Below are 26,300 nucleotides of genomic sequence, written 5' to 3'. Positions count from 1 at the left end.
CATCATATCACATCACATCGCAAACCAATGTGTATATCATATTATATTGGGTGAATACTCCCTATTACTAAAAGAGATTTTTCTTTTTCTTTTTCTTTTTGTTTTTATTACAGGGTAACAATGAACTTTTTCTTTTCTTTTTCTTTTTCCTTTAGTGTTACAATTATAAGACAAGAGTTAAAATAAATAAGTTAAGATATAAAATAAATAAATAAATAAATTATATAAAATAGATAAATATAAGAAATAAAATAACTTTGTAAACACAGATCAGTCTTCTACCGCGATGCCGCTGCTGCGTTATAGAAACACTGTTGAAAGATATCCAGAGCAACCTGTCCAGTCTCATGTCGTCTCGTCTCAATCTCCGCAAGCTCTGCATCCCGAATCGCACTCAATTCAAACCGTAGCTTCGTACGCTTCGCAAGCACACCTGCCTCGTCTACCGCTTCTTTTTCTTTTTCTTTTTCCTTTTCCTTTTCCTTTTCCTTTTCCTTTTCCTTTTCTCTTTCTTCTGCCTCAAGATCATCCTGATCTACACTATCAAAAGTACTGACATCCATGCTCATCGACATCATTTGCTCATGAGCACTCCCTGTCAATGATGATCCCATACCCGACATTGCATGCACGGTCGATTGACCTTGATCTTGATCCATCACAGGTGTCATGTCCATATCGAAGTGAGATCTCTGAAGCACATGTACATTCTGCTGGTTATTACAATGTCCATCAGACTCAAGTGAAACGTACTGATGGGTCGGCAGGGTAGATATTTCAACGCCTGTTTCAAAGCTCGCATTTGCTGATACGTCTGATACAAACTGTGGTGGAAGAGACATCACAGGATCAGTTGACACATCCTCGTCTTGCCATGTGGCCTTGCGTTTCATATTCCGGCTAAAAGAGGATTCCCCAACAGCATCTCCACCTGAAAAAGCCATTTTCTGAAATTGCTGATGATGATGGCGACTATTGGATTCTGTAGGACTACTTGAACTCCATGGATTACTACTCGTATTAGAAAGAACCTTCTGAACATCCTGCGGGCTCGTTGGTGTAAATGGTCCTCTCACCTCCATCATATCTTGATCAGACTCGGTCCGATTTGATGACGATGACGATGATGATATCAAGAGGTTCATGGGTCCTATAGATGAGACAACGCTCGAAGACGATGAAATCAGCGATGAGGCTGATGGTGATGGAGGTGGACTTAGTGTGGTTGTATCACAACTTAAGGAGGTCAGAGTCAGGGTTGAGGACGAAGTGAATGCTGTTTTTTGATCAGGATATTGATACTCCTGCTGTTGCTGGAAAGGATGAAGATGATGATTTGGATGATCCTCCTTGGCTTCAAAAGGATTGCTTATAGAGTGTAAAAGTGAAGGAGACTGTGGGAAACATGGAGAAGGTGATGATGTAGGTGTGGGCATAGGCGTGGGTGTAGATGTGGCCGTAGGTGTAGGTGTAGGTGTAGGTGAACTAGAAGAGGACGCGTTTGAGTGGACTGATTTCCAATGAGGTCCTACAGGTTGCTTATTATTATTACTGTTGTTGTTGTTGTTGTTGTTGTTGTTATTGCTATTATTGCTATTATTATAGGAACGAGGGCTGTGAAGCAAGATCTTGTTGTTACTACACGAGGTGGTTTGAGCTGGTCCAAAGGTCGGGTACCATGGTCGAATCGGGCTCCCAGGCATGATATGAAGCCGTTGCATCAAATCTTGTTGCTGCATAAAAAGCTGCTGTTGTCGTTCCTGTTCAGAGAGCAAATAGGGCGGTGTTCCTTGATGAGTAAAGTGTTGATGTAGATGCTGCTCTTGTTGTTGTTGTTGTTGTTGTTGTTGCTGTTGCTGTTGTTGAGACGGTAGCTGTTGCTTCTGTAAAGACAGAACAGGACATCGCTGGTCATGGGTCCCATTGGGATAGCCCGCCTGACCAAAGATGGAAGGAACCAACGAGGATGCAGCATAGGATGGACAGGAACAAGATGGGACCGCAACCTTGGGCTGGTTGAGAGCATTTTTTTTAAGGTTTTCATGTGTGTTCAAGTCGGGTCGAGAGATTGCATTCAGAAAAGATGAATGCACACCCTGTTGCATCGTTGCTAATGTACCAAGGACTGGAGCAGCTGTTGTTGTTGTAGTTGTTGTTGTAGTAGTGCTAGAAGAAGTTGTTGGACTAGAGACACCGGAACTAGACCTCGTTTGTTTGACAGAATACCAATGAGGTCCCACAGACATCCACCTTGAAGAAGATGGTGGTTGTGTATGAGAGAATGGACTAGCCATTGTTTATGTCTAGTCAGAATGAAATGTAAAAAAAAAAAAAAAAAAAAAAAAACCTTTCCTTGGGAAACAATGCAGTGGAATGTAAAAAAGGATCTGTTAGTGTTGAAATGAATGTGAACAAGGGGGATGAATGTGGAGAGGGAGGGGAATGTGGAGGTTCGAGACAAACAAACCAAGAAAGAAAAAGCAAATCAAGCTGAGGTTGTCTCAAATCAATCGTCCTCGGACACACACACTCCTTTCGTTTCTCTTCTTCTCACCAAAAACAGGTCGGTGCATGCAAGTCTGCCGCATTGCGCAACAATAAAAAAAAAATTCAAGACTGGGTTCCATCTTACCATCCAATCACTGTTCCCAGAGAGCCTTGCTGCCGCACTACATTGTCGTTTTTTATTATGCCCAGGGAACAGTTCATAGAAAGCATGGTGTATGTATATACATGCTGCATGTTGCTAAACACATGTTTCATCCATTCATGTTCATGTTCATGTTCATGTATATGAATAAACCATGACCACAGCATATTGTAGCCCCACTCTCTGTCCCTATATCCTTTTATAAACAGATACATCATGCTTTGTTGGCTTGTGGAGGGGTTGTTTGTACATGTAGTTGTTGGGAAAATACTATTGTGACTGACCTGTTCCCCAAAAGTCGTATTGAATGAAACAAATGGTGTTTTGGGCAAAAGGGCTATGGCTAATGCACAAAGCACAAAGCACAAAGGACAGAGGACAAAGGGGAAAAAAAAAAAAAAAAAAAACAAAGGACATGTTAACCATGTAAACCATGTAAACCATGTAAACCATGCAAAAGTCTTTTTTTCCTTCCCCCGTGGGCAGAAAAGTGAATGTGTAACAATCCTTTTTACACTTTAAATCCGTCATTGGATATTTCGGCTTTGATTGATCTGGCAATGATCCAATATTCCCCAATAAATAAATAACAGTCTGTCAAACCATTAAAATGTAAAACATATTTTATTTTTAATATTTAATTTTTTAATTTTTACTTTATTTTATTTGTTTAAAGAAAAAAAAAATAATCACGCGGATAAAATAAATAAATAAGTAAATAACATGATATTACACATACATGAATGTTTTTTTTTTTTGTTATTCGTACAAGTGAAGAGTGGTTAAAAGAAAAAAAAAAAAAAAAAAGTGAATTATATAACAAATATGCGACTACAAACTCTCAAGGGATAGAGGGGATAGACAGGAGGTAGGAGAGACAAAGGAGATGCCAAAACGGAATAAAAAGAAGAAAAAGTATTTAAAAGTCAATGTCATCCTTGAGCATGCTTCCACCCAGTTGAACCTTTTCTCCTGGTTGGAATGCAGGCATACCAAGATAGGGACATGATCCGCAACGGAATGCATCTCCAAGATAACAGTTACCACATGATGACTTGGGTTGCAGGGCCTTAGGAACAACTTCAGTAATGGCAGATTCCTTCCATCGGTTGCTCTTTGAGGCCACAATCGCATCATCAGGCACAGGTCCTGAAGACAAAGTTGTCTTTGTCTCAACAGCATCCTCACCCTCTGACTCCATACCACAGGTACAGTTCTTGCACTTCTTTTTCTTTACACTGTTGGGTCCACATTCAGGGGCAGCGAGTTGTTCCATCGTTGGCTTGATCAGATCCGATTCGTCCAACAACGCATCCTCATCCTCAAGCTCTGCATCCTCGTCATCATTGGCAGAGATGGTCCAGACAGCAGCCTTGTTGACTTTGGGAGCAGGCTTTGGTTTGGCAACAGGGCTGGCATTGGTAGCACGCTTTTTAGCCCAGGGCAATGCAGCAGTAGCACCGAGCTCATAGGCGGGCTTTTTGGCGGAAATCTGTAATGCAAAAAAAAAACGTAAAATGATAAAATGATACAATGGACCAAACACAAAATACAAAAAAGAAAGATCGGAAAAAAATAGACAAAAACAGATGGTATCAGTATACACATACAGCATTGCGATAATTAGTCAAACCCAGAAAAAGAAAACGAGATCCGAACTTTTTTGTAATCAGCTGCTCTTGAATTTTTTTTTTTTTTTTTTTCCACAAAAGTTTCTTTTTTGTATTTCATATTATTATACAATCTGTAAACATCTCTTATAACAATAACAAAAAAAAAAAAAAAAAAAAGACCCAACGCTCTGTATTTTGTATCATTTCATTATGATTATTTACCTCAACAAACTCGATCTGGCCTTCCAGGGCAGAGGCATCTGCCTGAACGTTCCAGGCCTGGAGCAAAGCTTGAATCTCCTCCAAAGTAGCCTTGCGCTGGTTCACAGTCGTGATTTCAACAAATCCAGAGATCTTGAGTGCAGACACAAGATCCCCCGCAGAGCGTGCCAAAGCTTGATTGAGCGCCGGTTGCTGCACTGTTGTTGATGCTGATGATGATAATACAGGCTCAGTCAATGCCAATCCTCCTCCTGGCAAAAGCGTCTTTGCTAAAGCCGCAAGCACTGCATCCGAGTGCTGATAGGCCGATGGAGCCACCGCGCCCGTAACAATCGTATTATAAGTCGAAGCAGGAAGAGCAACTTTTAAAAAAAAGTAAAAAAGAAATAAATAAAAAAAGTTAGTTTTTAGATCCTATTGACTTTTTCCTCAAGCAAGAGTAATTATGCAATGCAGTGAATGGATACACATTAGAAAAGAATAAGCAAGTATAGAACAAGAAAGAAAAAGCAACTTACTGGAAGCAAGTCGGTCGAGCTGTTCAAAGGTAACGGATCCTTGAGTTCCAACAGAAGCGACGATAGCGTTGCGTGCGTCGGTGAGGTCAGCAGCAGAGGCAGAGGCAGTGCCGACGAGCAAAACCTTCTGTCCCTGAGTGACGAGTGCGGGAGTTGCGACTGGAGCCATTTGGTATATGATTGAATGGAATGGAATGGAATGGAATGGAATGGAATGGAATAGAATGGAAAATGGAAAAGTGAGAAATGTGTAATGGGAAAGAGAAAGAAAAGAAGCTTTTATGGGAGACAGACAAGAGAGAAAGATAAAAAAGAGAGTAAAAGGGGAGGAGTTGTATGCTATCCGCAGCTAAAGAGTCCTTTGTTGAAGAAAAAAGATTCGAGTTTATCTTGATGCCCGAACAAACAATGTGGAAAAAATGAAAATGGATTTGTCAGTTCTCTCTTTGAGTCAGTTGATCCAAATCACAAATCTACACTCAACCCTGCTGTGTCTCCAACAAGCCTTTAACTGCCTTTTTACCCTCATTCATATGCCCGTCCATTAGTTGGACTGGCAAGCCACCCTTTCGGAAATACAATTGTGACAATTGCCCGTTTTGATTGGTCTAAGCTCAATAGGGCTGAATCAGGCTGATAAACATTCAATCTATGAAAAAAAATATAAATGTAACCCATCTCTTCCCATACACGCGTCAATTTAAAGCTCTCAGATCAACTGCGCGCCAAACCCTTTTTTCCTCCTTTTAATGATCAATCTATCAATCTACATTCTTTAGATCTTTTGACCCTCTGCTACTGTGATAAACGTGTGAGGGCGAATGCAAAAAGAAATGCTCTTCAATGATAGTTTCTAGTCTACTGGTACTGCCTGCTGCCGCTGCTGCAATTGCTGCTATCGCTGCCACCACCATTTCTACGAAGAACCTGCTTCGGTGTCTGTTCCTAACTAAACAGTTCAAATGGTTATTGTGACTCAACAACAGCCGCGGTAGCATTACCACTAGCAATGCCACTAGCATTGCCACTTTCTGTTGCAGCGTTGGCAGTGGCTGCATTAGCAGCAGCAGCCAGATTAGCCATCGATAGATCCCCAAGCGGGAGCATAATACTTCTCATGTCATGCGAACTAGAGTACGCAATCGTGTTGATATTCCCATTGCTGCCCTGACGTGGTCTCGGGTAGCTGTCAAACAGATTGTACCAATACATCAACCTTTCTTCATCTCGAACTTGAAGCAAAAAATCGTAGCGACGAGTTCCCATCACCACCAATATATATTCACCTGGTTCCCTGGAGTGGATACAAACTGAAGTATAGGTATACGTCCTGCCAGTCTCTGGCTTTCCCTACATTGTGAACAGAAAAAGAAAAAGAAAAATGAAATGTTAGCCATCGAATGGGTTCATATCTTTGCTATATATGAAATACATAATTTCAAAAAAAAAAAAAAAAAAAAAAGAAAGAAAGAAAGAAAGAAAAAAGAGCTTACCAATTCAAAGCATGTAAAGTATCGCCCGGTGGGATATAGAACAATGCGCCCCATCCGCCAATTGGATATGAAGGATAGGGGCCAGAACCGGCTCTGAAACTTGACACCCATATATCCCATATGCATCTCCTTGAGCGTATTACCATCATCTTCTCCTCCTCCTCCCTTATAGTCTTCCAAGCTTGCTGCACTGCCCTTTCGTCCGTAGGATAAATATGTGCTACTCCTTGCTCCGTTTCCATTCCCATAGCTCGAATGGTCTCCTCCTCCTGCACCTGTACTACCAAGCATCATGTCGCTCGAAGCACTAGGACCGAGGACTCCAATGTTGCTGGAACTATTCATCCATGTAGATGCCATGTTATAGATAAAATTCTCAGCACTCCTTGACTCTAAAACTGAACCCGGACTCAAGCCTGGACCTAGCCCCATATGAGTGGATCGCTCTCCATGGACAGCCGAGCTACAGTTGTTTTGCCTTTGCTGTTGCTGCGTTCGCTCGATTTGTGAATACAATTCCCAGAGCTTGGGCAGAAACAAGAATAAGAGTGAAAATGTAGTGCCAAACAGGAATACCCCTGTCGACAGAAAGAACTTTATCAGGAATTGTGATCGTGGTAAAAACACTGTAGGCAAAGCTAAGCATCCAGACAACAGAATATTGCTGTTCAAAATAATAAAAAATAAAAAATAAAAGATACAAAAGTTGTCAATAAGTATTTCAAAACATTACTTTTTTTCCTTATTTCTTTGCTTTGTTTTGTTTTTTTAGCATTGCTTAAAAAAAAAAAAAATGAAAAGGGCTTTACTTACTACACGACAAACGCAATTTGTCGACATTCGTTATAGTTGGTTGCAACATTCCGGTTCATATAAGCCAAGTAAGTCGCGATCAAAAGTAATACACCGTTATACACAAACAAAAGGACAAAGAATGGAACACTCCCCCCACTCGTATTATCGCATGACCAATACGAGGTGAAATCTGGCATGGCGATCTGCTCCAGCGTTGGTGGTGACTTTATGAACCAAGAAATGATAATAATCTATTAAATTAACACATTGGACGTGTATTAAAAAATTAAATAAATAAATAAATAAAACTTAGCAAACAAAAAAATAAAAAGAAAATAAAAAAATAAAAAGAAAAGTCAATTTTAATTTACCAAGTTGCCCATCATAATAGTGCCGACGATCTTGAGCAGATGTGAATCCTTGATGACGCGTTTGGTCACATAGATATTATGAAAGATCCTGTAAATCCGAAAGTTCTTCGCCACAATGTTACTCACCACCAACACAAGCCCCAAATTCAATGCAAGGGGCCGCGCCATGCACAAAAACTCTGTTGGGATGTCCAAACCAATGATCGTGGCAACATACAGTATAATAAACCCACATAGTTCTAAACAGCAGAACAGAGGACTAAAGTCCCAGATAGGATAAAGATGTGATCACGTCTAAATTAGTAAGCGCAAATATTGCAGAGCTCTATAAAAGAAATAAATATATAAAGACCTTTTTTTTTTTTTTTTTTTTTTTTTCCCTCTTTACCTAGATGCTTTGATAACTTGTGCATTCCTATGAACAACTACAATGAGCATGGTCAAAAGCGAAAACAGGATACTCACTCCAGCCACTGCGATGATGACAATCCCGATCGGTGACCCAAATTTGGGATTCAAGACAAGAAGTGGCGCTAAATCTGCAGGTGTCTTGTGTGACCCATCAAAGAACATGGGTGGCGACGTCAAATTGAAAACACCAGAATACGATGTTCCGATCGGCACTACCTTCCCATTTTGAAAGTTGTATAGGATGAAGTTCCTTTTTCGAGTCCCCAATAAACCCCATAAGCAAAAAAAAAAAAAAAAAAAAAAAAAAAAAAAGTATTAGCCGAGGGATTGTGGCTATAAATGATGCTAGAGCTTTCTTTTTTTTTTTTTTTTTTTTTTTTTTTTGCCATGACTTACGCATAAACCATGTCGCCATTTACATCAAAGACCATGGGCCCACCAGGTCCTGTATAATTGGTGTTCATCTCCAATGGTTTCAAATGATATCCTTTCCTTCCTGCAGCCAACGCCTGCAATGCTGTCGTGTTGCCTTTGGTTACTTTTGCGAACGCGCTCGCTATGACCATCATGCATGAATAAGCTTGACTTTAAGCAAGTATGGCACGCAAAGGAAATAAAATAAAATAAAATAAAATAAAATAAAATAAAAAGTAAGCCTCCAAACTTTCAACAATAATAAAGAAGAAGGAAAAAAAAAAATAAAAAAGGATAAGCAACAAGACTTACGGCTCATTGCTAGAAATATCCCGTTGACCAGCATAAGGATATCTAGTTTACATTTTGAAGTAATTTTTTCCCCAATTAGAATAATTGCAAGAAAAAAGAAGAGCTGTTAAGATGATTTTTTTCCTTTTTTTTTTTTTTTTTTTTCTTTGGTTCCTTACTGCGACGGGTCAAGAGCTGCCCACTTGTCTAAGAACCTCTCGTAGGGTTCATAGCCATTTAACTTTAGCAGATTATCAAACATAAACAACCCATTCAGATCCGATGGCTTCAATCCTGAATTCTCCTCCAACATTGGTTCTGCAATTTGATTGATCGTAAGCCAGACATAATTTTTTGACACCAGGCCTTTGTTGCTGTTCAAATATAAAAATAAAAATAAAAATAAAAATAAAATAAAAATTAGTGCATGAAAAGTAGCAAGGCTTAAATGACTTGGAATAGAAGGGTCGCCATGATAGAATGGTTACAGAAAAAAAAAAAATTGCCTACACAGCTTCAATCATCAATCGGATCTGGGGCTCGTTCACTGCTGCCACTAGGATAATCCGTTGCCCAGACTCCTTGACAGAATTTAATGTAGCATCAATATCCAAGGACGTACCCGACTCCCAGAATGCTTGCTTGAACCCAACAGTGATATTTTTCTGAGCTGCCTGTAATACAATATTGTCCATTACTTTAGAACAAGAAAGAGAGAGAGAGGAAAAAAAAAAAAAAAAAAAGAAAGAAAGAAAGAAAGAATGCGTAAGTCAAAAAAAAAAAAAAAAAAAAAAAGTGTCAAATGTTGACTCGGAATAAAAGACACCAACATCAGCTAAACTATCCTTACTTCCAACACCAAGAGAATCTCCAGTATATAACACTGCAATTGTTTTCCACCCACGACTGGCAACAAAATCAATCATCACCTTGCCAAACATCAGCTCTGTAGGGATAGTCCGAAAGAAATAATCATAATCATCCTTGTTTGAAAGTTGTGCTAGATATACCCAATGACACTCGATGTTAGTAATTATTATAATAATAATAAAATATAAAAATAGGGAAACGAAATAAAATATAAAACAAATAAAGACACCTACTGGACCCTGCAGAATAGGAGCACTGTGGGATTGACAACCGACTTGTCAAGAGAGCTGATTGCATCGAAAGCGCGCTGCTTACATCACCAATCACGGCTGAAACACCTCCATTGGCCTGAAGCAACGATACAGTCGAAAAGATGGCCTGAGAAGCCCCCGAGTTCTCGGGATCACGTCCATTGAACGAGTCCTTGAGAACAAGTGTCACATAAGCACCAGGGATTAACTGATTCGCATTGATCTCACTTGCAGCCAGTCGGATGGCTGATGTCCCACTATTGAGTTTGAAGCAGTAAAGAAGAAATAAAATAAAATAAAATAAAATAAAATAAAAAAGGATAGACATCTCAAATTAGGAAATTATATCTATTAATACTGCCGCAGGAAACCCCATCTTAAAAGGCAATGACGCGTTTAACGTCTTTTTTTTAAGCAGTAGGATCTGTATTTTCCTGCCTATTCAACATTCCTCATTAAATCACTTTTTCTCCTTTTTATATATATATATATATATATATCCTTGGCATTCCCACCTATAAGTTAACTGCTGTGTAAGGTTGCTGGGCAAGGAGTACGGTAGGATGACTCCGATTCGAATTTCGACTAATCCTTCTACCGATGTCACATTAGGTGTCAGTGTCAACTCGTTCCTGGCTCCTGTGGCAGGGGTATAAGGAAAATTAATCTGCGACGCATTCGCCCCATTTTGAGAAGATATCAATGAGATTGGTTTCTGAGGCTGTGATGCCGTAGAAGATGGGTCAGGCCCTGATGAAGAACCCTGTGATGGTAATGGAAGGATGGCGATCAAAGGTTGAGGTGCAGACGGACTAGATGTTGGTAATAGTGAGGGCAATGGAGACGATGGCGGCAGAGACGAAGAGGGAGAAGAGGGAGAAGGTAAATGCTTCATGTGTACGGGAGTACTATGTGTTTGACGTTTCTGTAGTCGTAATATTCGTTCTGGGAGGGGTGGTTTTGAATGTTTCATTATCGTTAAAAGGTGCTTATCATTATCATCATGAGCTGTCATTAAAGAGTGAGAGGAAGAATCGGTTGAAGTGGAAGTAGGAGCTTTTTGTTGTTGTCGGTGTAGTCGGTGATGTCGATGTCGATGTTGATGTTGTTGATGATACTGATTCAAACGTGTCTCTGCTGCTGTTGGTACCTGAAGAGCATTGTTAATTCTCCGGTCTGTGAGACGATTTCCCTGGTGTGACAAAGACGCGGTTGGGTGAGTTGTCGAGGTATGCCAAGAGTCGGAAGGGGTATAAGTTGACTGTGCGGATGCACAACAATGAAGGCTGCCGGCTAAGAATGAGGCTACCATGAGGCAAGTAGCGATAGTGGTGGAATGCCTCTTTTGTAGAGTCTGTGCCTTTGTCCGCATTTGTGTGCATGTCTGTGTCCAAAGGAACTTCATGGCGTATGTATAGGAGACAGGATATAAAATATAAAATACAAAATATAAATTAGGGTTTGAGAAGTGAGAGTTGGTCCGTGTTCGAGTTGGCGTTTTGTATGTGTAACAAACGTTTTTTTTTTTTTTTTTTTTTTTTTTTTGCAGATCAAATGAGTGATATTATGAGTTGGATGTATTTGTTCTAGGGTATTTTCCAAGCTAATAAGTAATAAGAAAGGCAGTTATAGTAAACAAGCGCCGAAGCAAAAAAAAAAAAAGGTTTGTGGCATTACAATCATAAAGAAGAGAATTAGAAGTAGAAATAGACAAAAACAATCAAGACGGTGGAATTAAAGTCACATCAGAGTACATGAATAAAAAAGATAGAGAGGAGAGGAAGAAAGGGAAAGAACAGAAGGAGAATAGAAAGAGACGAAGAGAAGGATATGTTAGTAAGAAAAGAGTACAAAGAGACATGCTTTACTTTTTCTTTTTTTTCTTTTTTTTTTTTTTTTTTTTTTTGTGGTTTTTTTTATTATTGTTGCTCTTGTTTGTTGTGTCAGCAGCAAAAAAAAAAAAAAAAAAAAAAAAACGACCCCGCAAGGATATAATACTCACTATTGATATAGATGCATAACACATTGACACTATAATGATCCTTTACGTCGAATAAAGACAGCTAGAAACAATCAAAATAAGGAGGAACGGGAGCAACTAAATGGATTGAGGATAGAGGAAAAAAGAGAAAGGCTCAAAATAAAAAAACAAACAATCAATAAAAAAACATGAGAACAAAACAAGGGTGCATACACAATCAATCAATAGGGAGCCAGAAGATGGACTCAATCAAAAAAAAAATCTGGATAGAAATGAATAGCTTTTGCTTCGCAATAACACTTGCGCACGGGTAAGAGATGGAAGATGGTGGTTAAGACATGGGATGATAGGTTACTTGCATCGGCAATTGAACAGATGAAATATAATCCGCTTCTTTAAAAGAAACCTGGCAAAACTATGGACACTATGGAGAGCTCCAGTTGAGAAGCAGTAATGCTTTCCGTGAACAAAAGGGAAGAACTAATTGCGTTGTAATAAAATGATCACAAGCAACACCATTATGGGATGAGATGAGATTTCTTTTTTTTTTTTTTTTTTTTTTTTCCTCTTTCCTTTTCCTTTTTTTTTATATGTGCTTATTGTCTTTTTTTTTTTTTATCCTTTAGCATTGACCGCTTCGTCTTATCCATTACGAAACGGGGCTAAGAACCAATCACTAAAATACAGTTGCATATGCTCGCGACCATGTCTTTTCCCTAAGCATACCACTCGATCGTATTCCTTCAGCCCGGCCTTTTACGCGCACAAATGGAGTTTTATATCATTGCTGCAACCTAAAAATAACGCCTTTTTTGTATGTAATACTCTATTTATCCATTCTCCATTCCAAGGTCGTCAATCATGCGGAATGGGGCTGTCTCTTTGGTATCCTCTTCTTTCTCTTTTTCTTTTTTCCGAGCCACATTACTCTCTCTCTCTCTCTTATACTCTCGTACTCGCAACTGTACCCATAGAATGTTTACGTATTCAAAGGAGGATTGGCAAATGTAGAATTTATGTTGCTGGTTACTGAAATCACGTTATTGTTTAAGAGCAACATGGACTCTTTGTAGTAGTGAAACGTGAGTAGATATTGGGAAACAGAGCGAAGGAAGGGAAGGGGCAACGTAATAAGTCTAGATGCCTAGATGATGTTCTTTTTTTCTGGTGCCCCTTCTTTTACATAATAATGGTTATGCAAATGAAAGTGCCACAAACAGGATAGTCAGATTCCTTCAGAAAAAAAAAAAAAAAAAAAAAAAAAAGGAGAAGGAGCCATGTTGTATGCATGGGCAATATAAAAAAAATAATAAAATAAAAAAAAATAAAAAAATAAAAAAAAAAAAGAACATGGACGACATGGATGGAAGAGGGGCTGTAGTTCTTAAGGAATTGCGATCATATCATTGAAGGAGGAGAAAGATCGACTCTCCTCGAAATAACTATTTTATCCCTCGATCCCCAAGGAGCACATGGCTAGCAGGGACGACTGAGGTATGGAGAGAAGGACCTTTTGCTCAACAAACAAAGCAAGCGACCTCTTCCCTTGTCAATCCCTTCATTTAGCTTCCTTCTCTTATACACTATCTACCATCCCATTGCCGTAGAATACATAAATAAAAGATGATCTCCTTACCTTCTTTTCTTTTCTTTTTTCTTTCTTTCTTTCTTTTTTTTTTTTTGTGCTCTGTTATCCACGTTGTTGTTGCTCAGCCGTTGAAAGTCGCTCTAACTTTCTGCAAGTCTCGAACGCTTTAGAATCATAACCGGAAAAGGCCAATTTGAGATATATTTCTTTAAAAAGGCATATGATGCTGAGGGAACCTCTACGATACTATTAAAAGAAGTGTTGCAAAAGAAGATGATGAAGAAGAAGAAGAAGAAGAAGAAAAGGCATAAAGTAGTATGGCATTAAAAAAATAAACGAATCAACTTAAATTAAATTGGCAAGAGAAAAAATAAAACCCTGAAGTCCAAAGGTATGTAGGGCATATCGAAGGAACAACCAATAGGATATAAAAAAAAGCTATACGCCTCAAATTTTAATAGTCTGGAGTTTGGAGCTATAAAGAAGTAAATCCAGCCAAGTAACCGGAACCTCTTGTTATTTTAAGAAATAAAAAAAAAGGAGAGAACATGTTGTGAAGGGAGAAGAATGAAGAAAAAAAAAAAAAAAAAAAAGGCAAGATGAAAAAATAAAAAAATAAAAAAATAAGGGATACACGACAATGAATAATTTCGATGATACTGTAATTGAGCGAGAACTTTCTGAGCGTTAGTGCATGCTGTGGTTTGTTCCTGGGCTGAGTGGCAATGGATAATAAAAAAGAGATGTTAGTCCAAAATGAGGGGCGCATCTGCTCTGGAGCGGCATCTAATTTAGTCCTCATCCCCCCCTTCCTCCCTTCTTTTCTTTTTTGTCAATGCACCCTACTCCTTACTCTACACTAGAACATTTGATTGGATTTGTCATGCAGGATGAGCATTGGAGGAAAGGATCAAAGAGCTGTATATCTTACACGAGGCCTCAATGATGATGGGAATCTGGACTGTTGAGATCTATTATCACGCGCGTTGCGTTTTTCCAACGCCTTAACAAGCATTACTCCCATTGGGCAATTGGGCAGACAAACTTCTATCGTAATTTGTGTATACCCACAAGCCACATCCGGCATCACTCTTTTCCGCACCTTCTACTTTCTACTCTTTTTTTTAACCTGCCTTACTTCGACCAAAACAAAAAAAAAAAAAAAAAAAAAAAAAAAAAAAAAGCTCTCCGTAAAGAACTCCGTATCTTCAACAGCGTCTGCAGTGCATAACCATGCCATTTGGCGATAGCAGCCTAACAAGGATTCTCAGGACTATCCGTCCAAAAAACAGCGTCTTATGCACACCTATTGGCCAAACATCTATCCGGAATAGATTAATCTATAGAAATAATCATACGTTTTCTTGCGTAGGGATAGGAATGGGAGCAGTAACAGAAGGAGGACCAGCTATCAGACATAGTGCTACAAAACCACCTCTTTTAAACCAGTGCTATAGCTGCTTTACAACACCAGCATTGTTACCACTACCACCATCATCATCGCTATTACTGTTATCATCTATCAGAAGGCCTACCAACTTGTTCGAAACATGTCAAAGCTTTTTCCCACGCCATGTAACGGCTAAGAGAGGCCTCATACAGTGGACCAAACCTCGCCAATTCGTAACAACAATACCTCCTACACACATATTTTTATCTTGTCGCCGTTCGCTGCTAACATTTCGACAACAACACCATGGACTAAAACAACAGATTCGACAGAGATCATCATATAACAACTACAACAACTACAACAACTACAACAACTACAACAACTACAATATGCCGAGGCCTCCGAGGCCACCAAGGAGACCCATTCGGTTTATGTTCAAAGTGATGATCATTTCTGCTGTGGTCGTGGCTGTACCGGTCATATTGATGTTCGGAGCGCCCTTTGCCACCGTCCTCTTTATTCCCGTCGTTATTGGAGGCGTCTATGGTGGGGCGTTATTATTATTAACAGGCGGAATCCTTTTCATTCTCTTGCCCATCCTCTTCCTCGGGGGAACGATTTCGTCGATAACCTATGCAATGCCCGCTATGTTGGCCAACAGGGATTTGGACAAAATTTTGAAACGTGCTCAGAAACAAGCAGCATCAGGGATCTATAGCTCTACACCTGCATTGGATCTGCTGGGTTCTGAATGGGAGATCCAAAGGGCAAGACCCAACCAAGAGTGGTTCCACTGGGTCTTCCCCGAGAATGAGAGACAACTTGATAGAGTCAGCATTCGTTTGGGTCTCTTTCACTCAGACAAGCCAAGTGATCATCACAAATGGGGTGATACGGAAGAAAGTGGCAACATTGGGACTTTTGTACAGGATAATGATGTGTATTGGAATAATAATAACGACATTGACAACGATAATGACAAGACCTCGTCGCTATCAACTTCAACATCATTACCTTCAATCTCTACCCCAAGGGGCAACTATAAGAATGTTTCGACATTTGCAATCAATAACATGCTCATTAGTCAAGACCACGACCACCTTTTGATCGAGGTTCAAGATCATGGCGCAAAATTGTTAAACCAAAAATGGGGAAAGAAATATTTGCAACTAGCTGGAATTGTGAATAAGGCTGCAGACGAGTTGGAGACTGTCGTTGACCCGGAACTGAAATTGGGCGATCAAGTTGTGCTGGTCCAAAAGAAAAACAGTAAAGATTCGTTCTGGAGAAAGCTTTCATACAATAAGATGGCCCTTCGCATCCCCGTGAGTCGCACTTGGGTTCACGATGTCACGGATGAGTAAAGCTTGCGCACCATTTCAATCTGCACAAAACATGTTCTCTGACTCATCCTATAAACTTCATGCACATGTACAATATCGACAATCTTTGAAAAGCTGAAACTGTCCACAATCAATAGCAGACATTGCAGAAGAAACATTGTAATGATAAATCAAATTGATACGAATACAATTTTTTAATGGATGTCTAAAAAAATAAATAAAAAACAAGAATTTACATATCGCAATGGAAGGGGGTAGGAAAAATGTAAAGAATACAACTTTTAACAGTGGAGGCCTAAAAGGTTCGGTTGTTGTTTTTTTACCAGCCACGCTTGGCGTAAAGCTGGTCCTCAGGGATGTCTGAAATGTTGATGCCAACCATGGCCTCACCCAAATCCTCAGAGACCTCAGCAAGGACCTTGGGGTCTTTGTAGTGAGTAACAGCCTGAACAATAGCACGAGCACGCTTGGCTGGGTCACCTGACTTGAAGATACCAGATCCAACAAAGACACCGTCGCATCCAAGCTGCATCATCAAGGCAGCATCAGCGGGGGTGGCAACACCACCAGCAGCAAAGTTGACAACAGGCAAACGACCCAACTTGGCAGTCTCCTTAAGCAAGTGATAGGGAGCTTGGATCTCCTTGGCATAGGTGAAAAGCTCAGCATCATCCATCAACTGGGCCTTGCGGATCTCAGCCTTGACGGTACGGCAGTGGCGGACAGCCTCAACAACATTACCAGTGCCAGCCTCACCCTTGGTGCGGATCATACCAGCACCCTCATTGATGCGGCGAAGAGCCTCACCAAGGTTCTTGGCACCGCAGACAAAGGGAACCTTGAAGTCATGCTTGTTGATATGGTTGGATTCGTCGGCAGGGGTCAAAACCTCTGATTCATCAATGTAGTCAACTCCAAGGGACTCGATAATCTGTTTGGGAAGTGGAAGTATAAGAAAAACAAGGACATTGAGTATCCACTTGATCTATTGAAATTGAAGGATCACAACAATCATCTACTCTCTCTTTCTGTGCTGCGTCGTTATGTACTACATACCTGAGCCTCAACAAAGTGTCCAATTCGGACCTTGGCCATGACAGGGATGGAGACAGCGTCAATGATCTCACGGATCATGCGAGGATCAGACATACGGGCAACACCGCCTATAAAGATCCGACGATATTCAAACAGTGGATAAAAAAGATTGATGAGTCAAAAGCGTGGAAAAGTAGGGCGTAAAGAGTTTCTTTAATCTCATTAGAGTTCCGCCAGAGCTGCATATTGTGTGTGGTGTGTATCATCCTAGTAGGTGATACCATGAGTCAACATGGTAAAGCTTTTTTATTTGTTTTTTTCCCAGAATAGTGGCTCAGGTCAGAACAAAGTCCCCTCAAAATCAAATCGAAAGTATGTATACATACCGTTCTTGCGAATATCAGCAGGGACACGCTCCAAGGCCATGACAGCGCAGGCGCCAGCAGCCTCGGCAATAAGAGCCTGCTCGACGTTAATGACATCCATGATCACACCTCCCTAATGCATGAGTAGCAATGAAGAGACATTATAAAATGAGTTGATCAGTCGAATGAACAACATTATTTCCAAGTTCTTTGTTTTGATTTGTTTTGATTTTTTTTTTTTTTTTTTCTGCTTTTGTGCACTGATGTTGACTGGTGCATCTTTTTTTTTTTTTTTTTTCCTTCCTTTGACTTGATTGATTTCTTCCAAAATGAATGATAACGATGATAACAGTAATAGTCTTAATCTATAATGCCCTTACCTTGAGCATTTGAGCAAGACCAGCCTTGACGTGGAAGGAAGCGACTTCAGGCACCTCGGAGGTGTTGTCAACAGCAGAAGAGCCGTTCTCCTGAGCAGGAACCAAGTTAGTGGGGGTAGCGAAGGTCATAGCGGATGATATTTGAAACAAGGAAAATAAGAGAAGAGTGTGTGTTGAAGAGAGAAAAGAAGAGAGGGAAAAAAAAAAAAAAAGAAAAACAAGGTCCAAATATTAAATAGGGAAGTCAAAGTGTCAAGTGAAATAAATGCGACACATCCTCATCAAAAAGAGAAGCAACAGGTAGGAGAAGTGGGAAAAAAAAGCGAACGAGCGAATCTTGATCTCGTATGTTGATTGGATAATAGTCAAGGGAAAAGCCACCTGTTCAACGGTGGCACTTTCCTTTTTCGTTAGTCATATCCCAATCCAGATTCTGGGTCTTAACTGCTCTGTAAGCTGTTGAAGCCAACTAGGACCAAAGCAGCAAAAACCATGGTCAACATTTATTTCTAAATACAGACTCTATTAATGATAAGCTATTGCAATGAAAGACTATATCGAATGTCCCTGATGCGCCATTGTCGTTCCGGAAACTAAAGGTTAGAGTACCCGCACTACATCAGATCGCGTAGTCATCGATCCATGGCCATGGCAATGCAATAAAAAAAAAGAGCCTGGACTTTTTTTTGGTTCCACATGCCTGCATTCAATCTGAATTTTTGGGTTAATTTGATCGCCTTTGCTGATAATAGACAACAATCTGTGAGCAGGGCATTGCATTATATTTCCCAAAGTTTGCTCCTCACTCTCTCTCATCTCTATTCAGCTCCCTTTCCTCTCTTCTTCCATCTCAATCACTTTTTTGTCTGCTTGCTGAATGCAACTTGCATTTCACATGTCAGATTCACAAGACACCAATTCTCTCGTACACAATACCATGCATCTCACACTCGATACTCCAGGAGATCCTTCACTTGACTCAGTAAGAGTACAACAACCAAATCCTTTGAGAAACCAAGTTGACCTATTGATTTAAACTGTTCACTCTTCTTACTGGACAATCTTAATATTATTACAAACAGCAACATAAGCAAAATGCGCCCGGCAACCCTCAATTGATGCATCATCACACCAATACAGCCCTAGATAATCATGATCAACAATTGAGTACCACAGCTCAACATCCCAGAGATGCATGGGCTGACCAGGGCCATTTTCCGTTGCTATTAGGCGAAATCTCTCAGCGTCTGATACCTGCTAGAGGTGGAAGTCATATCATATTAACCGGTGTCAACTTTAGAGGTTGGATGAACTCTCCTTTACTTTTTATTTTTTTTTTTTTGCTCTTGTGCAGGCGTGAAGTTTAGGAACCATTCTCATCACCTATTTACCCTCTATTTTTTTCTTTATGTTGGGTGTCAACAACTATAATTTCCAGAGGGTATAGAAGTTGTCTTTGAGTGTCCACAGCTGGGTGACAGCGTCAAGTCAAAGGTGATCACTCCTCGGATCCACAAAAACACAGAGATGGAATTTACGTCGCCTAATCTTCTTGACTGGTTAGCAATGAACAAGGGCATACATCCATGCAAGGAGTTGAATCTGTCTGTCTCGTTAATCTGTGCTGGTGCAAAAGGCGAAGAGGATATGGACACTACATTTGAGATGACTGCTGTTGAAGGTAAGGAAATAGAAATAATCAAACATGGCATCGCCGCCAACATGAAGACTGTTTAAAATAGGATCCGAATACGCAGTACACAAGCTGTGTGGTTTGTATTACTTTGCTCTCTTTTCGGTGGCAAAGCGCAGCCGAGCCTCTGTGTATTTTTTTTTCCCCGGTTGCTCATGTTTGGATATTCATAAATCTAGATTCCGAAACTGAGCTGCTGCATAATATCATTGAACTCCATCGTCAATTGATCCTGACAAACCTTACGAGTACATTGGACTTGGAGGCAAATAAAACAGTAAGACATTTTATACTTAGGCCTTCTATACCTACAACATATGCTACACGTCGTCATTCTTACTGACAAATTCTCAATTAATACAACGCTATGATGTAGTCCAGACAAAAGACGTTGACTTTGCTGAAGTTGGAGCAGCCTCCCAATGTAACACGGTCAGAGCACTTGGCACTAGGTGTTTTATACATGCTCTGCAATGAACATGATCAAATCTCAACAGAGAGTCTGGACATTATACGAAGAGCAACAAAGGAAGGACACGATATGTTACATTTAGCTGTCATTCAGGGCCAGAGAACATTAGTAAGAGAGATTGTTCGACACTTGCTCACATGGTTTCGAACACATCCAATTACCAGCGACAGCGAGCTCTTCGCCAGGAATAAGAATGGAGAGTCAGGTCTGATATTGCTAGAAAAAATAGTACTGTTAGTAATGAAGATGCTCCTTAAAAAAAAAAAAAAAAAAAAAAATCAGCGGACTGACATACTGCGATTCAATCGTAAATCATGACTTAAAATAGCACTCGATCTTGCAAAAATTCTTAGGCATGAAGCGATTGATCATGTGCTAACAGAAGCTTTGGAAGTAGCTCAGGAGCTGAAGAACACAACTCTGAAGCTACCCCCTCGTCCTCTGCCTATAGCTCCTGCGGCCGATCTCTCGGAATCGACAATAAGTAGCTCGAGCGGAAGTACATATCTGTCACCCGTCCCCTCTGTCCCTACCCAGACTCTGGATCGTCCTTTACCACCAACTCCATTGACATCTCCTTTCCAGGAATCAGAAACGACTTACTTCCCTCCACTTTTAGCTAACGGTGTCCCCACAGGATCACAAGAGCGTCTGGCATCAGTTGACACATCTGCTTCCGCAGGATCAACATCCCCTTCACAACCTCCTCAGAGGGTCCAGACAGCTCATGCAATCATTGAGAACCATAGCAGTATAGGACCAGCCCCAACAATATATGAAGACTCCTCGACTTATATCAGCGCTGCACATTATAGCCACATTACTGCAGCTCCGCATTACAATCACCCATCCATTTCATATCCTGATCCGACTCTTCATTTTCAACCACACCCTGCTGTTTCTGGAGAGTATTCTTCATCGCCAATATACCCACCTAATCCACACAACATCCCCCCACCGCGTGCCAGCACAGTCCCAGCTCCCCATACGCGACCTCAGGGCCCGCAAGGCGAACGTCCAGCCCAGCCACCATACAAGACTACTTCGGCTGCACAATTCAGGCCTCTGCCTGCAACGCCCCATTCAACAGCTCCCCCACTGCCTCCGCCAAAGCATAAAATCACGCGTGTCACTCGCCCAAAACAGTTTACAGTCCCAGCAGTGGGGGAATCCCCAGCGGAATCGCCGCCTATCCCATCAATGCCGCAGCCACTACCAGTATCAATACCATACTCATCTCCACTGAGCCACCATCAATCTGCACCGTTGCTTCCGTGGCCAACCCCAATGCCAACACCTGCTCAACATACTTTACCGTTACCGCAGCACCTCATGTCTCCTGTAGATCATCAACAGCATACATATCTTCATCATCACTCCCAGGTCACTATACCTCCTTCAATGCCTGGGCAACATCAGCAGTATCCAACCCCTCAGCAGTATCCGATGCCTCAGCAGTACTCCGCATCAATGCCGTTACCACACCATCCTGGCACAGTGCCATCACCATTACCGGCCTATCAGCAACCATATTCACTCTCTCCAGATCTACATCATCCATCACCTCACATTCATAAACCTAATAGTCAGAGCAGTGATGACAAAGTTAAAGTATATGTCAGTTAATAAAGTAAAAGCTGCTTTTGACCTGATACTCCTCTTATCTCGTTTAAAATAAATAAAAAAAACCCCCCATATAAGCTTTGCTTATTCCATTCATGTTTTTACCTGCACACGTTGTATAAAAGCAGTTTTAAAAGTGACTCTAAAGACGGTTATAGAAGATTGTGTGCGTGTCCCTATAAGTTTAGCTTAAGGAATAGAAAGGAATTTTGATAGGAAAGGACCCAAAGGACAAAATCAAGGAAACCAAGGAAACCAGGTTTGGTGAACAAGGAAAGAAGCGGTTTCGATTGCAGCCAATATCCCAGATTCCAGGTTTTAATTTAGTAATCTGCTGCAAGTCTCTATCGCCCAATGGATACAAAGAAGTATGGAACGATGATATTGGAATCGAGGCCGAGAGGGGAGAACCTGCACCTGCGCTATCGCTATCCAACAGTATCCAAGTCATGATCCTCTCGCTGCTTTTTTTTTTTTTTTTTTTTTATTACTAGCCCGGTACACGACTACCCTGGTTCATATAGAAGATCATTGTTCTCTTGATGCCCCGCCACCACTTTGCGAATGCATTTAATTTTTTTGGGATTATCTCAGACACGACTGAAGCTGATAAAAAAAATTAAAAAAGTAAGAATGCATTTTGCTTTGTCTATAATTTAAATCTTTGCCTGCAGTAGTCTAACGTCGCGTTGATTTTCTATTGCAATTGTTGACTGACCTCCTCCTCTTCAATCTTTATTTCCACAAACCTGCTTTCTATTCTTCCTCTTCTTCCCTTCCTTCTCTTTCCTTTTTATTGCTTTTCCTTTCCCCGCTCTTTTCGTTATCCTATCTTCAACAGCACAGCAAAACACAAGCTGGAATAGTCTGAGGTTCAAGACTGTAACTCACTTACTCAGCTCTTACTTCTCCAATTCATTGCTCCTTTGCTTCCTCCTCCTTCCTTTCTTTATTGCCCCTTTTCTTCTGATTTCCGGCCCTCAGAGCTCTCTGACCCCTGTACCGTTCCTATCCCTCATCTGTAGCCTGATTCTTGCCTTTGACTTTTAACGTTCATATCTTTTTTTTTTTTTTTTTTTTATTTTATATACCCTCACTTTTATTTCTTGTACCTCCTTGAGGTCGAACAAATCAATCATCTGTATCCACAATCCCTTAGCATCTAACGCAATATCTACTATTACTTGGCTCCTCTACGCCTCTACACACATCAGTAGTCATTGAGGTATTGCTTGATATCTTTTATTATCTTTGTTTCTTTTTTCATATGAACTCTAATCAACTGTGATATCTGATACTTCAGCCTCTTTTAATCTAGAGTAGGACGTCTCCAGTACGAAAACAAATAATAATAAAAAAGAAATAGTGAAAGACAATGCAGTCCGTCAATCATCCTATCCCACGATGCGTCTTCGCTCAAAACTACCTTGGTAACATCCGCAGCAACAATAGTAACAGTGATATTACCAGCACCGAAAACAAAAAGAACACAGAAGCGAACCAACAATACCAAGACCTAGTGCACACTAATGGCCAACAAAGAAATCAAAGACACGAACGAGAGGACAATGCTCTGCAAACAGACTCTGAGGTCAAGATGGTCAGGACTCCTGATTATAAGAGGCACTATACACATTTAGGAAAGAGTTTACGAGGAACTCATCTATTAAACAAGCACCAATACTTGCTACCGCGGCCGTACTCGCGACAGAACCAAAAGTATCATCATCATCATCATCGTCATGCTAACCTGCCCGTGCATCAACAATACCGCTACAGTACAGACGAGAATTGTGCACCAGAATATCAATCTCAAAAACATCATTCCCAGCAACAACAGGTGGATGGTCAGCAACAGCCTACCCAACATCAAGAGTATCGCCGTTCATCACAACGATATTCGCCTCTGTCGCCCCTTCCTTCTTTTGGTCACAACACTACCAACGCTAACGTCAGTACGTTTCATCGCCGTCACGATTCCAATTATCACCAGCAGTATGACGGCAGTGACAACGACCGCCATTATCCTCACTGTCCACGCACCGATATGAATCACCTCGAAGCCATGTTTCATCCACTGCATGACCCCATGATTGAACAAAAGCAACCGTCTACAACTGTAACCAGTCCAACAGCGCCTATTCCACGAGACCATATGTATCTGAAGGAATCTCTTGGTGCAGAGCCTCCATCAAGAGGCATCACATCAAAGCTCACAAGACAGCATTTATTGCCTCCACCGATCTTAATCCCAGAAGACGCGTCTTTATCTCAGCCGCCCCAGCAGCAGCATCCATCGGTATATGACAGAAAGGACATAATCACAATACATACACAGCCACAACAATTACCATCGCCAGCACACTCAGCCATGTCTCCAGAATCTCCTTCAAGTCTTGCTATTCACCTCTATGTCCATCATCATCATCACCACTCACAACCACAACCAGAGCCTTCACCAGTGTCTGCTACAATATTTGCATCAACTCCGTTCTCGTCCGATACACCAAACTTAGAGCACTCTCTCTCCCTTCATTCACAGCCACCATGGCTTCTTTCACCCTTGAGTACATCTCTAACTTCCCCGGAGCCTGGACTAGGAACTAATACGTCTACGTACCCTAATAAGTCCTTACCTTCACCATTGCCATCACCTCCACCACTAACCCCAGAAATCGTTGCTCCCAGTAATACGTTGGAATCTTCGCAACCCTTTACTCGTCATGACGTAATTTATCAAGTCTCACCACGGAGCAATAATGTGTCTCCTACAACACCTACGCTGGACACTATGGCAGTTATAGAAACGTCTAATAGAGCAGAGAATGACACAGCTTCAGTACCTTGGCTCACTCGCTGTGATAATCTTGCCAGCTTAAACACAAAGCAAAAGACCTTGTCACCGCTATCTCCTGAGTTGTCTCCATCACCATCGCTTGGCGCTCCTGCTGTGGCTGCACCTACAACAGCAGATACGGAATGTCAGCCTTTGCAAACATCGTCACATATGCCTCAATCTCAACCTCGTCGTTATCGACAGTACGATTCTATTCATTCACTCATGCCTGGCTCCGCCTTGGCTAATCAACTATTGTCGACCATTTCTTCCAAAGATCTAGCAAGGCTTTATGTCCATGCAGCGTACCACCTACATTCACATCAACCAATTCGCAGATATGTCTTGATGAAGATGATTATGACTCAAGCTGAAGTGACACAATACGGTCGCCTACGCGCAGAGATGCCTCGAGCACCTGGACCATCCACAGGGGCGCAACCCAAGCCGACTGGGCTCGGGTCAGAGGCCAGAAAAGGATTGAGTGCAAGGCCAAAGGTGCCTTCCAAATTGGGTCTCCATGTGATGACGATCCGATCTGAAAAGGAACAGCAAGCACTTGATAGAGAGAAATTGAGACAAAGAGCCTTTACCATCTCACGGCTACAACAGCTGCAACAGCAAGAACAGCAACAGCAACAGCAACAGCAACAGCAACAGCAACAGCAACAGCAGCCTTTCTCAGCGCCATGCGAGCCTATTGAGGGCCTAGAAGGATGGGTATTAAAGGCAAAGTCAATGATAGGACTCTCCAATTCCTGGAGACAGTCGTTATCAAAATCACTCTCTTTAAAAAAAAGCTCTTCCAACAACTTGATTCCTTTGTCGCCACTAAAAACCGATCTATACTCGACAAAACGGTTCGAGGAGCTGGAGCTTGGTGGACGCATCAGCTCAATGAAAGCAAGGACAGCCTCAACCGCAAGTATAACAAGAGGAGGGCTTAATGCTTCTCATCATCATCCGATTCAGGCCTCTGAAGACGATGGGGATCCAGAGATCGATAGTGATAATGAATGCGAAAGTCTTGAAGAGGAGGAAGAAGGAGAAGGAGAAGAAAAAGAAGAAGAAGAAGAAGAAGGAGGAGAACAAGAGCAAAGGAGGAATCACACATTGCAAAGGAATAAACACAAACAAAGGTATCGACATATGGCCACTACGCATTCTGTCGACGCAAAAGAGGACGTACAATATTATATCCTTCAAAACCCTCTTATATCAGCAATACCCACTTCCAACCATTCTCAATATCGTCAGCACCACAACAATCATGTACTCAACGATCAACTATATGATTATAACTTCATCGTTGGTAATACTGCGAAGTCATCTTGGTCTGGTAAAATCAAAAATGCGCGTCGCCGGATTGGAGCCATTTCTCAAAACGAGACCACCTCCTCGGCCTTGGACTCGTACCATCAAGCCTTGATGAACCAACGGTGCCCGGGAACGTCCATTCTGCGCAACGTAAAGAGCGCTGATCGAAGAGACATTATCAGTAACAGTAACAGGTTACACTCCAGTCATAGCAGAAGCGATACTTGGGACGAAGGAGAGGCTTGGTCCTTTACAGAGTCCTATGGCCTCTCGGGACTATTGATGGTGTCACTCCTCTGCTTCTTCATGCTCTTGCTTGAGAGCCCAAGCCAAATTCACTGGATACAAACAGCTTTGCTGTCAATCGTCCTTTGA

The 26,300-nt window shown here is 41.2% G+C and overlaps 7 protein-coding genes across 7 annotated transcripts; 3 read left to right on the top strand and 4 right to left on the bottom strand.

The window, feature by feature from the left end:
* Nucleotides 1-114: 114 nt before the first annotated feature.
* Nucleotides 115-2,329, bottom strand: BCR41DRAFT_352585 (hypothetical protein). The gene has a single exon (XM_022023982.1). The coding sequence runs from the start codon at nucleotides 2,292-2,294 to the stop codon at nucleotides 279-281; it is 2,016 nt and encodes a 671-aa protein (XP_021881876.1). The 5' UTR covers nucleotides 2,295-2,329; the 3' UTR covers nucleotides 115-278.
* Nucleotides 2,330-3,450: 1,121 nt separating this feature from the next.
* BCR41DRAFT_421718 (cytokine-induced anti-apoptosis inhibitor 1, Fe-S biogenesis-domain-containing protein) lies at nucleotides 3,451-5,379 on the bottom strand. The gene is made up of 3 exons (XM_022030067.1): nucleotides 5,004-5,379; nucleotides 4,486-4,847; nucleotides 3,451-4,142 (listed from the first exon to the last, which is right to left on the bottom strand). Exons 1-3 carry the CDS (start codon nucleotides 5,170-5,172, stop codon nucleotides 3,570-3,572), a joined length of 1,104 nt encoding a protein of 367 aa, XP_021881875.1. The 5' UTR covers nucleotides 5,173-5,379; the 3' UTR covers nucleotides 3,451-3,569.
* Nucleotides 5,380-5,729: 350 nt separating this feature from the next.
* BCR41DRAFT_352582 (periplasmic binding protein-like I) lies at nucleotides 5,730-11,331 on the bottom strand. Its single transcript, XM_022023981.1, has 12 exons — nucleotides 10,415-11,331; nucleotides 9,882-10,156; nucleotides 9,629-9,778; nucleotides 9,289-9,475; nucleotides 8,958-9,152; nucleotides 8,800-8,841; nucleotides 8,470-8,658; nucleotides 8,051-8,323; nucleotides 7,663-7,921; nucleotides 7,310-7,542; nucleotides 6,497-7,160; nucleotides 5,730-6,353 (listed from the first exon to the last, which is right to left on the bottom strand). Exons 1-12 carry the CDS (start codon nucleotides 11,302-11,304, stop codon nucleotides 5,970-5,972), a joined length of 3,741 nt encoding a protein of 1,246 aa, XP_021881874.1. The 5' UTR covers nucleotides 11,305-11,331; the 3' UTR covers nucleotides 5,730-5,969.
* A 3,370-nt stretch (nucleotides 11,332-14,701) lies between these two features.
* On the top strand, nucleotides 14,702-16,225 carry BCR41DRAFT_395764 (hypothetical protein; the record flags this gene model as incomplete). The annotated part of the gene is made up of 1 exon (XM_022028753.1): nucleotides 14,702-16,225. The coding sequence occupies one exon, from the start codon at nucleotides 14,702-14,704 to the stop codon at nucleotides 16,223-16,225; it is 1,524 nt and encodes a 507-aa protein (XP_021881873.1).
* Nucleotides 16,226-16,379: 154 nt separating this feature from the next.
* BCR41DRAFT_352580 (SOR/SNZ family-domain-containing protein) lies at nucleotides 16,380-18,189 on the bottom strand. The gene is made up of 4 exons (XM_022023980.1): nucleotides 17,985-18,189; nucleotides 17,626-17,737; nucleotides 17,261-17,367; nucleotides 16,380-17,135 (listed from the first exon to the last, which is right to left on the bottom strand). The coding sequence occupies exons 1-4, from the start codon at nucleotides 18,111-18,113 to the stop codon at nucleotides 16,524-16,526; spliced, it is 960 nt and encodes a 319-aa protein (XP_021881872.1). The 5' UTR covers nucleotides 18,114-18,189; the 3' UTR covers nucleotides 16,380-16,523.
* Nucleotides 18,190-18,784: 595 nt separating this feature from the next.
* Nucleotides 18,785-21,838, top strand: BCR41DRAFT_352578 (hypothetical protein). The gene is made up of 6 exons (XM_022023979.1): nucleotides 18,785-18,966; nucleotides 19,067-19,286; nucleotides 19,423-19,665; nucleotides 19,857-19,954; nucleotides 20,054-20,354; nucleotides 20,478-21,838. Exons 1-6 carry the CDS (start codon nucleotides 18,862-18,864, stop codon nucleotides 21,773-21,775), a joined length of 2,265 nt encoding a protein of 754 aa, XP_021881871.1. The 5' UTR covers nucleotides 18,785-18,861; the 3' UTR covers nucleotides 21,776-21,838.
* A 1,309-nt stretch (nucleotides 21,839-23,147) lies between these two features.
* BCR41DRAFT_395761 (hypothetical protein) lies at nucleotides 23,148-26,300 on the top strand (the record flags this gene model as incomplete). Its single annotated transcript, XM_022028752.1, has 1 exon — nucleotides 23,148-26,300. One exon carries the CDS (start codon nucleotides 23,148-23,150, stop codon nucleotides 26,298-26,300), a length of 3,153 nt encoding a protein of 1,050 aa, XP_021881870.1.

The sequence above is a fragment of the Lobosporangium transversale genome, assembly GCF_002105155.1.
Source record: "Lobosporangium transversale strain NRRL 3116 chromosome Unknown BCR41scaffold_16, whole genome shotgun sequence".
NCBI lineage: Eukaryota > Fungi > Mortierellomycota > Mortierellomycetes > Mortierellales > Mortierellaceae > Lobosporangium > Lobosporangium transversale.
Note: the sequence above shows the minus strand (reverse complement) of the source record. Positions and strands in the feature narration are given on the sequence as shown.

Bases quoted from the DNA above. Each gene is read 5' to 3' on its own strand.
- BCR41DRAFT_352585 (XM_022023982.1), bottom strand. From the start codon at position 2,294: ATGGCTAGTCCATTCTCTCATACACAACCACCATCTTCTTCAAGGTGG.
- BCR41DRAFT_421718 (XM_022030067.1), bottom strand. From the start codon at position 5,172: ATGGCTCCAGTCGCAACTCCCGCACTCGTCACTCAGGGACAGAAGGTT. The intron at 4,848-5,003 runs GTAAGTTGCTTT...TTTTTTTAAAAG, and splicing joins GCTCGACCGACTTGCTTCCA to TTGCTCTTCCTGCTTCGACT. The intron at 4,143-4,485 runs GTAAATAATCAT...TTTGCATTACAG, and splicing joins GCCAGATCGAGTTTGTTGAG to ATTTCCGCCAAAAAGCCCGC.
- BCR41DRAFT_352582 (XM_022023981.1), bottom strand. From the start codon at position 11,304: ATGAAGTTCCTTTGGACACAGACATGCACACAAATGCGGACAAAGGCA. The intron at 10,157-10,414 runs GTGGGAATGCCA...CAAACTCAATAG, and splicing joins ACACAGCAGTTAACTTATAG to TGGGACATCAGCCATCCGAC. The intron at 9,779-9,881 runs GTAGGTGTCTTT...GGGTATATCTAG, and splicing joins CTCCTATTCTGCAGGGTCCA to CACAACTTTCAAACAAGGAT.
- BCR41DRAFT_352580 (XM_022023980.1), bottom strand. From the start codon at position 18,113: ATGACCTTCGCTACCCCCACTAACTTGGTTCCTGCTCAGGAGAACGGC. The intron at 17,738-17,984 runs GTAAGGGCATTA...CTCATGCATTAG, and splicing joins GTCTTGCTCAAATGCTCAAG to GGAGGTGTGATCATGGATGT. The intron at 17,368-17,625 runs GTATGTATACAT...GGATCTTTATAG, and splicing joins TGCTGATATTCGCAAGAACG to GCGGTGTTGCCCGTATGTCT.
- BCR41DRAFT_352578 (XM_022023979.1), top strand. From the start codon at position 18,862: ATGCAACTTGCATTTCACATGTCAGATTCACAAGACACCAATTCTCTC. The intron at 18,967-19,066 runs GTAAGAGTACAA...TATTACAAACAG, and splicing joins GAGATCCTTCACTTGACTCA to CAACATAAGCAAAATGCGCC. The intron at 20,355-20,477 runs GTCTGATATTGC...GACTTAAAATAG, and splicing joins GAATAAGAATGGAGAGTCAG to CACTCGATCTTGCAAAAATT.